This window comes from Lepidochelys kempii, chromosome 1 (assembly GCF_965140285.1).
Source record: "Lepidochelys kempii isolate rLepKem1 chromosome 1, rLepKem1.hap1, whole genome shotgun sequence".
Lineage (NCBI taxonomy): Eukaryota > Metazoa > Chordata > Testudines > Cheloniidae > Lepidochelys > Lepidochelys kempii.
The window spans coordinates 157,208,972-157,226,499 of record NC_136380.1 but is presented as its reverse complement, the minus strand read 5'-3'; the positions used below and the strand labels follow the sequence as shown (position 1 = coordinate 157,226,499).

General features: G+C 41.2%; 1 protein-coding gene across 5 annotated transcripts in view; it reads left to right on the top strand.

Annotated features, from left to right (window-relative positions):
- The window catches only part of TRAPPC10 (trafficking protein particle complex subunit 10), a 102,280-nt gene that overhangs the window by 25,926 nt on the left and 58,826 nt on the right, over positions 1-17,528 (top strand). For all 5 annotated transcript variants that reach the window (XR_012160710.2, XM_073359195.2, XM_073359203.2 and 2 more), the window contains 7 exons: positions 2,408-2,489; positions 3,164-3,299; positions 5,832-6,028; positions 11,064-11,259; positions 13,036-13,147; positions 14,356-14,603; positions 16,153-16,299. Coding sequence is in view for 4 of the 5 variants with exons in the window: in XM_073359195.2 (XP_073215296.2) it covers positions 2,408-2,489; positions 3,164-3,299; positions 5,832-6,028; positions 11,064-11,259; positions 13,036-13,147; positions 14,356-14,603; positions 16,153-16,299 (1,118 nt within the window). In the remaining variant the exon portion in view is untranslated. The remainder of the gene's footprint in view (positions 1-2,407; positions 2,490-3,163; positions 3,300-5,831; positions 6,029-11,063; positions 11,260-13,035; positions 13,148-14,355; positions 14,604-16,152; positions 16,300-17,528) is intronic.

Below are 17,528 nucleotides of genomic sequence, written 5' to 3'. Positions count from 1 at the left end.
AACAGGGAGCTCAGAAGCAGGATATAAACTGTGTCCTGTTCTTGTATTAAAGGTAGCTGGGATCTCAAACCAAACTTCTGGTGTTAAAATGTTTCAGATTTCACGATTTAAACTAAATATAGCTAACCATCCAATATATCTCAGTGCATTTATAAAGATGAGTTAATCCTGGTTGAGAGATCTTCATGCTAAGCAGCAGTTGTTTAAAAAAAAAAAAAAAAAATCTAGTGCCTTAGTATGATTTTGTTCGCTGGTTGAGAGATCACACTTGTAGTTGCATATTTTTTGAAGCTAAAAAATCCAAATCACCTCTTTAGAATTACTTTTCCTTTTGGTACTTTAAGTGTTGGTGATTGATTCCTTCCTTTTTACTAAATGCTAAATTATGCAATAAGCGTACTGACCTATTTTACCAATCCAAAACTTGATTATGAACCAAATTTAAAAGCTGAATTGTTCTCCCATTCCAAGGTGTTATAAGGCAAGCTAAGGGAAGGCTGGATCTGCAAGTGTTGGAGTTTTCTTCTCAGTTCACACAATCACAGGATGAGGTGGTTCTGTACGCTCGGTGGTGACAGTTCAAGTTGAGAGGCAAAAAACCTTTCACGCTTCTTACAAGTCCATTTCTCTGTTAATTTACCTTATGCCTTGGGATGACATTACCCCCAATCTTAACTACATCAGGATTTTTTTTGATTGTGTGAATTCATTGTGTTTAAGTTTTGGGTAATCTTGTTTGTTTTTTATAGGTCTAAAATTTGACACTTAAAATTTTAATCTGATGCGCACTATTCTCCAAATGGTTTATTATATCAGATATACAATTTGAATCTACTCTGAGCTGCAACACTAGTTACTGATGTCATTTTAATGGAGAGGTGGTACTCAAATGATAGGAAGAACAATGTACGGAATGAAAAAAATCAATGGCTGACTCATGCTCTAGTTTAAAAACAGGCAAAAATTGATGTGTAGGAATTTAGATGATAAAATCCCTTGGGAAAGTAAAAAGGTCTTGAGGTTCTAGGTTTACATTATGAAAAGACATTTTTTTTAAGAAGTTAAACTTAAGGAGTATTGAAATGAGGGATGTAGTCTTCACTGTTTTTTGTAATTTTACATAATACATAATAAAACATAACCATTCTAAAACTAAGATTTTCTCTTGATCTACTTGATCTTTTTTTGGAGTTGGGGGTTGGGAAGAGACTAAATGGTTTGGTCAATATCATATTACCTCTTGTTGCCAAGGGTGTAAATGTCAGCTGGATAATGTTATATTGCTGAAAATCAGTTACTGTTTTCTGTGCTGGATTGTACATTTTGTTATGTTTATCTTGCTTCATAGTACAGTGGTATTAGTACCTAGCCCAGGGGTGGGCAAACTTTGTGGCCCTTGGGCCACATCTGGGTGGGGAAATTGCTTGTAGGGCCACGAATGTAGGGGTGGGGCAGGGGGTTGGGTGCGGGGTGTGGGAGGGGGGCTCACGGCAAGGGGTTGGGGCAGAGGAGAGGTGTATGAGGGGTCTCAGGGAAGGGGGTTGGAGTGCAGGAGGGGGCTCAGGGCAGTGGTGCAGGGAAGAGTGCTGCAGGAGCTCAGGGGTGAGGTGCAGGGGGCTCAGGGCAGGGGGTTGGGGTGCAGGAGGGGTGTGGCAGGGGTTCGGGCTCCAGCCTGGTGTCACTTACCTGGAGCGGCTCTGGGGTGGCAGCGGCATGCACCAGGCCCAGGGTGGGCTCCCTACCTGCCTGTCCTGGCCCACGTGCCGCTCCGGGAAGCGGCCAACACCATGTTCCTGCGGTACCTGGGGGAGGGGGAGCAGGAGCAGAGAGCTCTGTGCACTGCACTTGCCTGTGGGTACCTCCCCCGAAGCTCCCATTGGCCGTGATTCCCCATTCCTGGGCAATGGGAGCTTCGGGGGAGGTGCTCCCAGGCAAGTGCAGTGCACGGAGCTCTCTGCCCCGCCGCCCCCCAGGGGCTGCAGGGATGTTGGTGCTGGCCGCTTCCTGGAGCAGTGCGAGGTCCACAGCGCCATGGGGGTGGTTATCCTGCGGGCCGTAGTTTGCCCACCCCGACCTAGTCTGTCTTGTGTAAATAAGCTGATTGAAGTTTTTGGAGGTGGTTCTGTTTTTGTGATGATGTATGACATTGGACCTTTGGCTGTAGTTGAGTTCCTTTCTCACACCTTCTATGGAATTTTGGGACAGCTATATGAATGATTTTTTCGTAGAGAGATTCAGTAACAAGATACTATTTTAAAGCATTTTTCTATACAGAAGTATTATCCATGTATCCAGTATGAAAATGAGTTTCTTAAAATGTAACTGTGTGGTATAGTTTACGCTTAAATCTTGTCCGTATATGTTTTAAAAGGGAACTTTTTTAAAATATGGGTCTCTTTAATTTTAGGTGCTGGAGATCAGAATTTATTCACTTCTGTATATCCCATGCTCTCTCAGCAGCTTCCAAAAGAACCCATGGAATGGAGAAGGTAGTGTTTCTCCCCACCCCCCGCCATTGCTCTATTTCAATGCACGTTGTTGGATTTAGGAAAATGTGACTACTAATGTGGCACTGTGCAGTGAGTTGGGTTTAGAAGCTGAACAGGAGGAAAGATTTCTGGTTTTCAGAGCCAGTTTTCCCTGAATTCTGAATGTTGGGCCCTTTGAGATGGATGTTCCCACATTTAGCCCAGGCTGAATTTAAAATCAGAGATTTGCTGCACTAAAGATTAGTTTTACTGGTATCTCTAGGTTGCACTTTGGGCAACCATGCTTTGAAGGTAAGTCTGGTTCCTGTTTAGATGGACATATGGGAAAGAGTTAAAAACAGAATTGTGCTTTGGACCCTGTCACGTCCACAGCCAAAGACTGCCTCTAACTTTGGAGGAACACAAGAACATGTAAAGGAGAATCCTTTTTAAAATGAAAGCTGGAAGTTTCCAGCCCTTTTCATTGCAAAGACAGTGCCTTATTTTATGAGAAAACAAATGAATTTTTGAGTTGACGCTACACAAATCAAACCCTAGAGAGCAGTTAAGTTTTGTGAGGTTTTTTTAAAAAAAGCTAAATTTGTAATAAATGTTTGCCCTGTCATTTGTTCTGCTTTTAGTTTTGCTGCTTATTTCTCAATTATGAATTGTAATTCTTTTAATATTCTGTATAGGTCTTACGGACGTGCTCCTAAGATGATTCATCTTGAATCTAATTTTGTTCAATTTAAAGAAGAGCTGTTACCCAAAGAAGGAAACAAGGCTCTCCTGACTTTTCCCTTCCTTCATATTTATTGGACGGAATGTTGTGTAAGTATTAGGAAAATATTAAGCGTGAACCATGCACATAATAAGGTATGAGAGTGGGCCTGAAGGTAAAATAAGCTCTGTACTGTCCTGGTTTGGTAAATGGGATGTGCTGGTTCTACACCCTGTCCCCTTATTCCTATTTGTTACATTTGTTACTACCAGGGTCAATAATGGTTGGGGGAGTTGCATTGTCCTAATATGAAACAAGTTTGATGTTACTAGATGGCACTTCAGAAGGATGAAGCTTTGGGGAACTTGAATTTCTCAAGTGCATTAAATCACCAAGGTAATCAGTTGTGGTTTCTGATGGAAGGTGAGGTGTGAAATGGTATGCAATATACTAAATCTAGCAGGTTAGGAAATCACTAATGTGAAAATCTGTCTTTCATAAATAAGACGTTACAGGAGATCTGGGAATTACACCTCCTGATAGTGGGGAAACTGGAATGTAAGGATAGTATAATACAGGGGTGGGCAAACGTTTTGGCCCAAGGGCCACATCGGGGTTGCGAAACGGTATGGAGGGCCAGGTAGGGAAGGCTATGCCTCCCCAAACAGCCTGGCCCCTGCCCTCTCCCACTTCCCACCCCCTGCCTGCCCCCCTCAGAACCCTCCCCACCCATCCAACTCCCACTGCTCCTTGTGCCCTGACCACCCCCTCCTGGGGTCCCCTGACCCTAACCACCCCCTGGGAACCCACCCCCTCCTGGGGTCCCCTGCTCCTTATCCCCTGACCGCCCTGACCCCTATCCACACCCCTGCCCCCTGACAAGCCCCCCGGGACCCCTGACCCATCCACACACCCCCTTCTTGTCCCCTGACTGCGCCCTCCTGGGACCCCATCCCTAACTGCCCCCCCCGAACTCCATCTATCCAACAATCCCTGCTCCCTGTCTCCTGACCACCCCCCTCCCCGAACCTCTGCCCCATCCAACTGCCCTCTTACCATGCTGCTCAGAGCGGCAGGACAGGCTTGTTGGAAAGCCTGGGAGGTGGGCGGGTGCAAGCAGCGCTGCTCGTGCGGTGGTGTGGCTGCAGGGGAGGGGGGACAGCGAGGGAGGGGCCAGGAGCTAGCCTCCCTGGCTGGGAGCTCGGGGCCAGGCAGGATGGTCCCGTGGGCTGTAGTTTGCCCACCTCTGGTATAATAAATGCTTTAAGTATTGCCTGTGGACTAAATAAAAGAAAAATCCTGCTCTAACCATCTAGAGTTATTTGAAAAGTTAGCAAAATAAAGGTAACCACAAGAATTTAAAGCTTTTTTTAATAAAAGCTACGATACTAAAGAAAACTAATAAAACATGGTCAATATGTTATGCATTAAGAACTAAGCAAGTAAAAGGTAACAGTCATAGTGCATGGCAATATGCATGACTGCATAGTTTAATGTGGGGCTCCCTGGAAGTCCATTTTGGGAACAGTTGTATTAGTATAGTAGCCAATGACTTGGTGACACTTTGACATTGTTTATTGAACACTAGAGGTGGATTAATAACACCAAAAAATCCTGCAAGTATTCACTATAATTTAAAAATGAACTTTTTGACTTTTCTGCTGTTCCTGTACACAATGTCTTCCGTTTGTTCAGATGATCATGGAAGGCAATCAAATCTGTCTTGCATAAGTGCTCATAAAAAGTGAATTTTGAACTTGCCCACTTGAGCATTTGAACTGTAACTTATATTTTATAGTGACACTGCTTGACACAGCAGGAGTACAGGGTTTCTAAAACCCTTTCCCAGAGCCTTGGCACAGTGGAAACTAAACTACACAAGAATCTGACCACATCCTTGGCAGCAAAACAATGCATACTTGCACTGACCTATTATGAAAATGGGAGATAATTCACTCAGCCAGTAAATGAGAAATTAATCTGCTACAAGAATCATGTTTTAGATAAGGTTTGTGATCCAAACATTTAAAACTCCCTAATCTTGTTTATCTGCAATATCTCATTCATGGGGAGTTATCCTCATTATAGGAGAAATATTCATACAGTAAAAAAAAAGACACTAACCATCTGACTTGACCAATCACAACTAACCAACACAACTTTGCATTGTGAATATTCATAGCAACATGTTCATAGTTGATCTATAAAAAAGTTACAGAAAATGAGTTACTTCAATTGTTTAAATTTAAAGTAATTGAAGATACAGACAACTTAAAACTTTCCAGCAGTGTTGGAAAACCCAAATGCCACAGCACTGTTGGTGTATTAGAACCAGAAAATGAAATTAATCAGTCTAGTTTCATTGTCTTAGTTTAATCGAGTTCCAAATTTCAATGAGTTGTTCAGGCTAACTTTGATTTTTAAAAATCATTCATTTGCAATAGTCTAAAGTAGTTATAATAAAGTAAGCAATCAAAAGAATAAAACCTTACCTTGACATTGTCCTTGTTTAACTTCTCAATCTGTGTCACTAATTCAGTTTGGCATCATTTGAAATATTTTTTCCTGTTTTAACAAAATAAACCTTTCAAATTTGTCCAGATTGTCGATTTGATTTGCTAATTCATTACTTATAATACCAGGATACAGAAGTATACAAAGCTACAGTAAAGGATGACATCACCAAGTGGCAGAATGTTCTGAAAGTGCACAGCTCTGTGGATTGGTTAATTGTGGTAGTTGAGAGTGATACAAAAAAAAAGAACAAAACCAACATCCTTCCCCGAACATCTATAGTAGATAAAATAAGAAACGACTTCTGTAACAAGCAAAGTGACAGGTAAGGACTTTTTGAAAAATATTGTTTAATTATAAAACTAGTTTTCTGGATAACCATTTAATAGGTCCAATTTCTCACTTAAAAGAATAGTAACTACCCTAATGCCTAACATTAAGCAAATGGCATTGGTAAGATGTATGTCCATCTGTCCCAAAATATGAACCAATGGAGGAAAAAGTTTGCTGTATCTTTTCCTGAATTAGTAGTGGTTTGGAATAAAAAAAAAAAAAAAATTCTGTAGGACTACAGTTACATTCTGGATGTTCACCTCTTCCAGAAAAGATAAAAGGCTTTAAACATACTGAAGCTGTATTTTTGTAGACACTGATTCAGAATGAATGAAGTAACCAAAATCAATTTTTAGAACTTCAAATCCTTGTTTTTCAAGGTTTATGTAAACCCATCACCAGAGGAAAAGTACAAGAGTAAAGTCTTAGGCCATGTCTACACTAGAGAGTTAAGATGACTTAAGTTTTGTCGACGATCATTAGTTGCTTTAACATCAGTGGAGCATGTCCACACAACATTGCTTGTGTCAGCTGAGCGTATCCACAGTCATTGCTTTTTCATTGACAGTGTTGCATCAGGGGTAGCTATGTCACTGCAACTCTCCACCCTCTGCCACTGGGAACTCTGGGAACAGATCACAGTGCACCATAGGGGCATGCTCACTGTTGCATGATGCATTTCCTTTTGTCCCATCAGTCCATGGGCTTCCTACTTCGTTTTGCACTGTTTTTCAACAGTTAGTGTAACTGTGCACCTGCCATCTGTCTGACAGCATAATTCCTGAACTGCTGACCAGTCTGGTGATGAGCATGATGAACACAATGTGGCTGGTCTTGCAGTATTTCATGAGCTGTGACAGAGTGAACTGGTGATGCCTGCCCTGCTGTCTGCCATGGAAACCATTCAAAATTGCTGCAGCATTCATGGACCAGCTTGCCATGGTGGACTGTCGGTACTGGGCTTGAGAAACAAGCACTGAGTGGTGGGATCACATCATGGGGAATGTATGAGATGACGAGCAGTGGCTGCAGAACTTTTGTATGCGTAAAGCCACCTTCCTGGAACTGTGTGCGGAATGTGTCCCAACACTGTGGTGCCAAGACACCAGAATGAGAGCTGCCCTCACTGTGGAAAAGTGAGTGGCGATCGCTGTGTGGAAGCTGGCAACTCCAGACTGCTACCAGTCAGTTGCAAACCAGTTTGGAGTTGGAAAGTTCACTGTGGTGGCTGCGGTGATGCAAGTGTGCAGGGCCATTAATCGCCTCTTGCTGTGAAGGACTCTGATTCTCAGTAATGTCCCCGACAAATAATTGATGACTTTGAGGCAATGGGATTCCGTAATTGCAGAGGGGTGATCTATGGAACTCATATCCCAATTTTGGCCACAGACCATATCGTGACAGAGTATATCAACCGAAAGGGCTACTTCTCCCATTGTCTTGCAGGCACTGGTGGATCACTGCGACCATTTGACTGTTATCAGTGCAGAGTGGTCAGGGAAGGTGCATGATACACACATCTTTTGGAACACTAGACTGTGTAGAAAGCTGCACACTGGGACTTTCTTTACAGACCAGAACATTCCACCAGGGAATGTGTAAATGCCTATAGTGATCCTTGGAGACTCCACCTACCCCTTGCTCCTGTGGCTCATAAAGCCTTACACCAGGAACCTAGACAGCAGCAGAGGGCGCTTCAATAGCTTCAGCAGGTGCAGAATGACCGTTGATGTGCATTTGTCTGATTAAAAGGTCACTGGCGCTGTCTTTTTGGTAGATTAGACCCTAATGAGGAAAATATTCCAAAGGCCATTGTGGTCTGCTGAACTCTCCATAATATTTGCAGATTGAAGGGGGAAAAGTTTCCCCAAGGGTGGGCTGCTGAGGCTGATTGTCTGACTGCTGATTTTGAACAGCCAAAGACCACAGCAATTAGAGGGGCGCAGTGGGAGGCTATTAGAATCAAGGAGGCTTTGAAGGAACATTTTAATAATGATTCCCAGTAATGTCTGTATGTGATGCATTCGGCCAGGCAGTGTTTACTTGCTTCCCTGAATTACCCCTGTAGTGCCTGCTGAAATGTTAATTGCAAGAAGCAAATAGTCATACCTATAGCCAGTGTGTTTCAATGTTGCTCTAAGCGACTAGGGAGCCTGGTCTGAATATTGGTACTCTTTTCCACAAGCTAGGGTAATTGAACCAGATATCTCACTCCTAAAAGGTAACCCAAAATGCACGGGTGCATCTCCTGCATGCGTGTGGCTTCAGACCATCTCTGTATGATGCTCGCCTGTGTGCCACTCTGGTCCCTGCAGAAATAATTGCCAGGGGGCACTGCGAAGTTTCCTACAGCGGAGGTTGAAACAAGGCAGTTCTCCCAAGGAACCTTCTTCAGAGGATTGCAGAATACCTACAGGAAAGTTTCCTAGAAATCATTCTGGGGGATTCCAGAGACATCCCCGTGTACATTAAGAAACTTTTCTGCCATGACCTCACTGCAAAGATGGACAGTCTCTGTTAATTTCTGCCCCATATCCCTCTTCAACAGTATAACAAAGTATATATGAGCTCAGTCTCATCTCACCGTGCAGTATCAAATCAAAATGAACACTTACCAGAGCACCCCTCTCCTGCATCCTGCGTGCCAGAGCTGGAGTTCTGGGACTGGCTAGACCCCTCTGGAGTGGAAGAGTCCTGACTCACTGTGTCACTGGATGACTCTGCCATGTGCTCCACCTCATTCTCTAGCTCCACCTCCTTGTCCACCACTTTCTCATTGGGGTTGAGTCTGCTGGCTGCTGTCTCCAGTCCCCCACAGTGTCCAGGGGGCTCTTGATGATGGAGGTGGGGTTGCTGCCGAGCATAGTGTGCAGCTCCTTATAGAAGCGGCATGTCTTCAGTGCTGCACCAGAACTATGGTTGTCCTCCCTTGCCTTCTGGTACCCCTGCCTCATCTCCTTGACTTTAGCACTACACTGCTGCGCATCCCTTTTGTGCCCCTTCTTCTGCAAGCCACTAGCAATCAGCCTGTAGATATCGAAATTCCTATGGCTGGTGCGAAGCTGCGACTGCAGTTTCCTCTCCCCATATACTTGTGCGATCAAACACTGCCGGGTGTGCTCCCCATGTGAGCACGTCTGCTGCGTAAAGCTGGCACAGTCAGCTGGGAAGATGCTGTGTGAACTGTGTAGGCCAAGCTAACAGGAAAAGGAATTTCAAAAATTCCTGGGCCTTTGAAGGGGGGAGGGGCCGCATACCTGTGTACCTTCAGGGCAGCAGAGTTCAAACTGCTGACCAGAGTGGTCATGATGGGCAATGTGGGACACCTCCTGGAACTGAGTTAGGGCAACATAATCAAGTGAGGTGTCTACACTGATGTTGCGTAGCTCTAATTACATCGCAAAAAGCTCTGTGCTGCTCGTTAAGGTGTTTTTAATATGTTGGCATAGCAAGGGAGTTACATCGGCGGGAGGAGCATTTCAGTGTGTACACCTCCACTGTTTTGTTCACGAAAGCAGACTTTTGTCAACAACTGTGTAGAGTAGACAAGGCCTTAGACTGTTCTTTTCTACCAGTGTTTAATCTGCTTTTCTCCTCTGTTGTACTACATTAAATCCAATTTTTGAAGCTGTTACTTCAAGAAAAATACAGTGAAAAGTGTGTACAGCATTATCACAACCGTTTCCTGCCTTGGAAGGGAAGAGAGATCGGGGAAATGGAGTAATCAGTTTCAAATCAATTTTTAATGCAGACCTTTATTGTATTTTTTTTTTTTTTTTACACCTCCCCAAAACACTGCACTGGATCGCTTCTGAATAATTTACTTTTTGACTAATTGGAAGAGTCATCACCTTGTGTAAAGAGTGAATGACGAGGTGATCCTTTGAAACTAAAGGTGTGAATCCTAGCACTCCTCGTATGTTAATCTAAGATGACAATGTGAACATGCTGCATGTTGTCAGCATCTTGTTTGTATTTGGATGATATCAGCTTATTAAATTTTTTTTTTTTTTTGGCAAATCTGAATTAAATGTAGCTGAGGGTGTTCAATTTCTAATTGTCTGGCTTGGATTAAAAATTCTACAGCAGAATAGTTTCTGGTAGCTTTCAGTAACTGGGATCTCTATTTGAATTGGAAAGGGGATTTCCCTGCCTCCACAAAGGTTTATTCCTTTTCTGAATATTAGTAAATCACAGCATGAAATTTTAAACAAAGAAAAATATGCTGGTTATCAGCCTGTCCTGATCATGAGTTCTCAAATAACTGTTTCACAAATTATGAGTGAAGCTGTGGGAGTCCTACCATGCGGAACATTTGAAATAAAATGAAGCCCTACAGAATCTACTGTGGGAATAATTCTGCCTTGGCCCATGAGAGATGGTCTAGATGTGACCTGATAGATGTGATTCTGTTACATAGTCCTTTCTAGGAATAAGTCTAGTTATTGCTCTGCTAGCTATCTTCCAAGGAGAGCTTTTTTGTGTTTTTGGATTTCTAAAACCTATTTTTATTGATTTTGAAAAAATAGAATATACTCATTGTGTAAACTCTCCTGTGTTGTGGAACCCAGACTTGAATTTCTCTTTCCAAACCTATCATAAAATCATAGAAGTGTAGGACTGGAAGGGACCTCGATACGTCGTCTATTGCACTCCCCTGCCAAGGCAGGACTATGTAATAACTAGACTATTCCTGACAGGTATCAGGACCCTCCCGCCTAACCCCTCCTCCTCCTCCCCCTCCCAGTCTAATGAATGCTTCCTTTCTATCTACAGTATGCTTAAGGCTATTCAATATACATTGTCATTTTAAGGCTATTATTTGTTACCTCCATTGACTCTCTGTCCTTAGCTCATACCATTTAATAAGAAGTCTTGAATTGATGTTGAATGGAAATCTGAGTTTCCTTGCTCTTTCCATTTGACATTTTTTATAGTATGTAATTGTAGGGGCTATTATAAGTTTATTTTATGTCTGGATGTTACTTTTTAGACCCACAAAATAATTTCCACCGATATCTTTACAGATGTGTGGTACTGTCTGACCCCTTGAAAGACTCTTCCCGTTCTCAGGAATCCTGGAACGCTTTCCTGACAAAACTCAGGACGCTGCTTCTCATGTCTTTTACCAAAAATCTAGGCAAGTTTGAAGATGACATGAGAACTTTGAGGGAGAAGAGGACTGAGCCAGGGTGGAGTTTTTGCGAGTATTTCATGGTGCAGGTACAGACTTAGATGACATTTTTAAACAACTTTTTAGTCCTTTGTTTCGTTGAAAGTATTCTTCTTGGCTGTATTTTTTTCGATCAGACTCTCCTTTTAAAAAGATACGGAGGCTAGTATTATGGCAACTTGTCACTATTCTTGCCTGCAATGTTTTTGTGGTGCTGTGTTCACCTGTAAGATCTGTTCAGGCTTCTGTGTCTTCGGACCTTGGACAGCAGAAAGGCTATGGGTTAGTTGTGAGCACAGATTTGCATTTTATTAGTTCCATTGCCTTTGTGTAAAAGTGTCTTTAACATTAAAGTATATTATGGCTGTGCAAATGAACCCTTCTAGTTAAAATATTATATCAATGTGCTGTACATATTACTAAACTTTCTTTTGCTTAGAATGTTATCAGAGTATAAATGACTTTAGTTATTTTTTAAAATGAAATCATGTAATTCTCTGGAGAGAATCCTGTTTTCAGATGTTTTGAATTTCCAGATCTGGATGACTCTTAAATGTATCTGATTTGTTCTAACAAACATTTAAACACTTACAGAAAAAACTGCACATTCAAATGATAACATTAGGGATTGATTTGATTAGAATATTTCTCTTAAAACATAGACTAGAACGTATTTCCCACGTGTGATGCCATATAGTTTTGAATTTTTGCATTATGTAAGATTGGTCCCACCACCTCTTGAGACTTCTCTTTCCCTCCCCCCGGCTCATTATGTAACACAAAACTAGATGGTTGGACAGGAGAAGTCTCATTAAGGTGCAGTTAAGGGTCAGAGTAGTTATCAGTAATTTAGGGCAAAATACATTACGGGGATGCTGTTGCAATTATCCCAAACTCAAGTGTGTTGAACACAGTAAATTATCAGTTAAGGTTTAAAAAAAAAAAAATTCTCAACATGGTAAAGCCTTAACTCTGCTTATGATGACTGTGGGGATGAGAAGTGGGGAAGAGAAGAAAAATAAATGTCTTAAAATTCAGTTTAATCTGAAACCACAAATACTAAAGACCTTATTTGTAGTCATTCAGGGCATAAGCTGATGTTCAAAGCTTTTGCATTATTTGGTTAATCCTATTCAGGGTGGAAAAAAGGGTGACACCAAGTGCTAAATTTCTTAAAGGACCTGTTTAACTAATTTTAACTCTGAAACTCATTAACAGATTTACTTGTAAATTCCCAGAAAATTTATTCTATGGAGTAAATGCTGTTGTTTGGGGGAGAATAAGTGGAATTTTTCATACATAACAGATTTTGAATCCCTGCTTTAAGTGTAAAACCGAACTTTAATTGTGGAGCTGCAACTAGTGTCTCCATTATACAAATAGAATGTATAAATTATAAGTACATCAGCAGTGGTTTCTGGAAGAGGTGAGTTTTTTATGAGGTTCCTGAGAGTTAAGGCTTGTTCTGAATATTTTATTATAGTGAGTCAGGGCTTGTCTGTACAGAAAAAATTACCAGTATAATTATACCACTATAACTTCCCATGTGGACAGGCTTACTATAGTTTAGCTTGTTCCTGTTTAGCTTTGGAAGCAGTACAGGTTAACCTGGAAAAAGACCCTCTTATGAGGGTGTCCATGTGGGAGTTATAGCAGTATAATTAATTGTAACATTACATTGTCCTGGGTATTCAAACCCTCAGAGACAAGTTTGGAGAAGTCCTTTTGGGCTAGTGAGTCCTTTTCATAGTTAATTTTTAAAATCCACAATATTGGCTGCAACACGTTTTGATAACTTGTACCTTTCTTTGCCTGTGTGTTAAAAGGAAGAGCTGGCCTTTGTCTTTGAAATGCTGCAGCAGTTTGAAGATGCCTTGGTGCAATATGATGAACTTGATGCCTTGTTCTCTCAATATGTTGTTAACTTTGGTGCTGGTGGTAAGTGCTTTAAATCAACAAGTGAATGCATGCAGCAGATTAGTTGGTTCCACTCCCTGTTCTGCTCAGGACCAAATTAAAGTAAAACAGGGGCCCTAGGCTCAACCTTCCTATATGGTTCTGCGACACCCTTTCCTGGGGGGGCAGCAGATTTCAATTAAGATGCATGAGACACTTCATGATACTTGGAGCTATTGTTTCATGCTCTCTCCAGGTTCAGACAGGCAACAGTTATACTCTGGGCATGTGTTCAAGCTTTTCTTTGCATCAGTGAGGTCTAGAAACATAATGAAAGCTGAGATTCTGGTCTCATGTGACTCCAAGAACTGGGGCCCTAGCCATGGGTCTAAAGTACCTATGTCTTGATTTGGCCCTGGTGCTGCTGCTTCTTCCCAAAGCTTGTTGTTGAGTCATTAATAATCAAATCTTCTTGCATGCGATTTTGAAGGCTTCCCGTTGAATCTAACGCTATTTTTTTTAACAACATGCATGATTACAGGCTACTTTAGACATTGGCTAAAAGGTGGTTTTCAAATTAGATTCAGTAAGAAATTCTAGACACTAGAATTATGCCATGCCCAGTTAATGCATATGTATACAATTCTTTCCTTGTATATTTAATATAAATTGTTTTCTACAAGCAGCATGAGACTTGAGTTCATTTCAGTTTGTCAGTAACATGGGACACATACCTTTCGAAAAGTGTCAAGTAATGTGAAATCAATTATTTTGTATAAGTAAGATGTTATATTTCATAATACAGCATAAGATGTTCAGATATGACTGAGTGTAGATGTAAAAATAGAAAGATGTATGGAACACTTAACAAATAACTTATCATGAATTAGTGGGATAAAGGCAGATATGACTAAAACAAGGGGGACACCTATCATGGTGAGGTGTAATTAATGGATGCTCAGGCAGCTAAAGTTGCTCAGCTTTCTATCTGTAATTTCACTTGATTTACTTTAATCATCCAGAAATGCATTGTAAACCAATTGTCTTATTGCTTATAGCTGTCAGGTATTTAGTCAGCATTTTGAAAATTGGCTGCCTACTTTTAAGTATCTAGAGTAAGTAATGGGAGATGTGGCTGCTTATATAGGTATTTGAGTTAGTTTGGCACTAAGGTTGTTGTGGGGGTTTAAAAAAAAAAAAAGCCTTTAAAGTAATGGGTTTGGACGTTAACTGTATATTTGTTTACTTAGATGGAGCAAACTGGTTGACGTTTTTCTGTCAACCAGTGCGGAGCTGGAATGGATTGATTCTCCGTAAACCAATAGATATGGAGAAACGAGAGCTAATTCAGAATCAAGAAGCCACTCTCTTAGACTTGCGCAGTTACTTGTTTTCTCGCCAGTGCACGCTGCTGATCTTCCTGCAGAGACCGTGGGAGGTGTCCCAGCGAGCACTAGAGCTGCTTCACAACTGTGTGCAGGAGCTTAAGCTACTAGAAGTGAGTTTGTGTAACACAATTCATTATGTAAGTCACATCTCTTGTTTAATAGTAGAGGTTTCTGTCCAGTTGTCAGTCACCGCTGACACAATTAGCACTGCTAGTGTACGATCAGTATAATGGTGTAAAAATGTTTCCAATGGTGATATTATAGCAATATTACATATATATTACTATGTTTTAAAATAAATATCTACCTGTGAGGATCGTGACCTGTGTGGTGGGAGGGTCTCAGAGCAGGGAGTTGAACCAGAGTCCAAACATTTTCACAGCGGTGAAACAGTCCTGCAGCCTGAGCCATGTGGGCCCAAGTCAGCTGGCATGGGGCAGTCATGGGTTTTTCTTTGCTGAGTAGCCATACAGATGGAGACTGCATAAAGGTTTGTTTTTTGGAGGTAGTATTATGATGTCTTGTATTGTTAAAATGTTCTGGGCCTGATCTGAAAAACTAATATAAATTTACTATGAAGCTGATAGTCATTCATATGCTTCTTTCCTGAATTCATTACCAATGTCATGATCTATAACCAATAATTAACTTATGTGGTAACAAATGTATAGTTGTGTGGGGAATAGGGCAGGAAGGCTATCTTCTTGATATGTGGGCCAGCAGCTCACTTCAGAACAGCGTGCGTGTGTGAGAGAGAGAATCTACTACTATATCTTAATGTTGTACCATGGCTTTATCAGATATGCTGGGGGGATAAATTTTGACCATCCCCAATGTATATCAGATGACCAAAGTTAAGTATTAGTACACTCATCATATATCTGTTTTCAGGAACAGTACTACGTCGTCATGGGAAAATGTCTTCCTGACTTGAGCTTATGATTCATTTCTTATTAGTCTTATCCTTGCTGTTGTAACTGCAGATACTATTCTTAGTCAAAACTAATCCTTCTGATTGTTTCTAAGATACCATGGTAGTGAAAATTTCATGAGATGATTATTAGTTGCACTAAAAAACAGTTCCTCTTCTCCACCTTAAATTTGATGCCTTAGAATTTGAGTCATATTGGTCATGTATCCTAACACAGAATAAGTAGGAGTTCCCAATGTATTCATACCATTTGTTGTTTAATATGCTTTTTTCAGATTTTCTCTTATTCCTTTCCAAATTGAGCAAACCTAGGCCTCATCTACACTACAATTTAAGCTGATGTAACTTACGTCACTCAGGGTGTGAACCCCATCCTCCCTCTCTCACCCCCCCCCCCCCCGGAGCAACGTAAGTTTCATCAGCTTAAAGCAGTGTCTGCACAGCGCTATATTGGCAGGAGATCTCTCCTGACGGCATAGCTTCCACCTCTAGTTGAGGTGGAGTAATTATGCTGACAGGAGAGCACTCTTCCATTGGCATAGCGTGTCTTCAGACACACTACAGCGGCGCCAATGTTGTGGTAGTGTACACTAGCCCTCAGTCTTCTGAATCTCCTTAAATGGAAGCTACTTCCCATGCAGTGCACCTCTTCCCCAGTCTCTCAAGCTATGTCCTAATATGATCAAGCAATTATTCATTTCTCAATTACCTTTACTGTTCATCTTCAGGTCTCTGTTCCTCCTGGAGCTTTGGATTGTTGGGTATTTTTGAGCTGTTTAGAGGTCCTACAAAGAATAGAAGGCTGCTGTGACCGAGCACAAGTAGATGCCAATGTTTCCCACACAGTTGGCTTATGGAGCTACGCCACTGAAAAGGTAATCAAGCTGTTACATTTCAGTTATGGAGATATCACTTGAAATGTGCCATGGCTCTGTGACAAACTGGGACATGTTTTATTGTAAATCTAGAAGTTCTTTAATACACCGATCTGTAGACTAACCTGGTAGTACTGTGTCGTGCTACTTGGCATAATCAGGTTTACGTTTTTTTCTATTTCTTCATTGGGAGGCAAGGGCTGGGAATACTTAAGCACCATGCTCAGGTCTTTGATGTAGAGAGAGAAAGAGAAGTGCTTCATGTTTCTAAGCAATGACTGCTCTAGCTGATCTGTAGTGGTGCTGATTTAGCTTTGAAATGAACCCATGAAATCTGTCAGCTGAAAGGAGGAGGTTACTGTGAATGTGTTGCAAGAAGACAAACCCTGAGCTGAATGAGAGCCTTTCCCCCTCCAAACTTTTTATTTATATTTTGATTTTTCCCCAAACTTCTTATTTATTCCAGCATATTATGGATTTTGTAGAAATCTGGTTACAATATAGAAGTTATGGATGTTCTATAATTACAGTAGAAATAATTGACCCTCACCGTTGTTGACAATGTTAGCTTCAACAGCCCACTTATCTGCTACTTTCCCAAGTTGCTGGGAACTTTCTCACATTTTCTTTTTATTAATTACTATTTTTACTTCGTTTATAGTGTGGTACCTCCTAAAACCCCCCATCAGGATTAGGGCTCCATTGTTGTACATGCTGTATAAACATAGGAAGACAGTTCATGCCCAAAAGAGCTTATATCCTAAAAAGGCAAGACTAAAGTCATGGTAAAATTGAAAAACATACAAGCAAAATAGTCAAGGAGGTGATAGGTACATTAAGCTATTTACAAATCATTGTTACAATGTATAACTGTTTATATTAAAACTTTTGGGGGATGCACTTGGCTTTGAAATAGGGTTGAGGAGATAATTGTTGGAGTACAGGTGGAGTGGATATGATAAATGGGGAGGGAGAACGTTGAGAAACACAATGGGCAGGGAGAGGTTAGTCTGTAGAAGGATTGCAGTGTAGGTAGAGGTATGGAGTGAAGAGGACCAGAATCAATGGCAAAACAGAAAATGAGGTGGGATTACGAAAAGTCCATTTAGAACTATTAAAAGAAAATTAGTCCCATACAGTGTGAAATTTACTACTTCAGGGGGGCAAGACAAGTAATGAGACCCTATTGTAAAATAGGTTGGATAACTTGTTGATCAGTAACCTCTGTT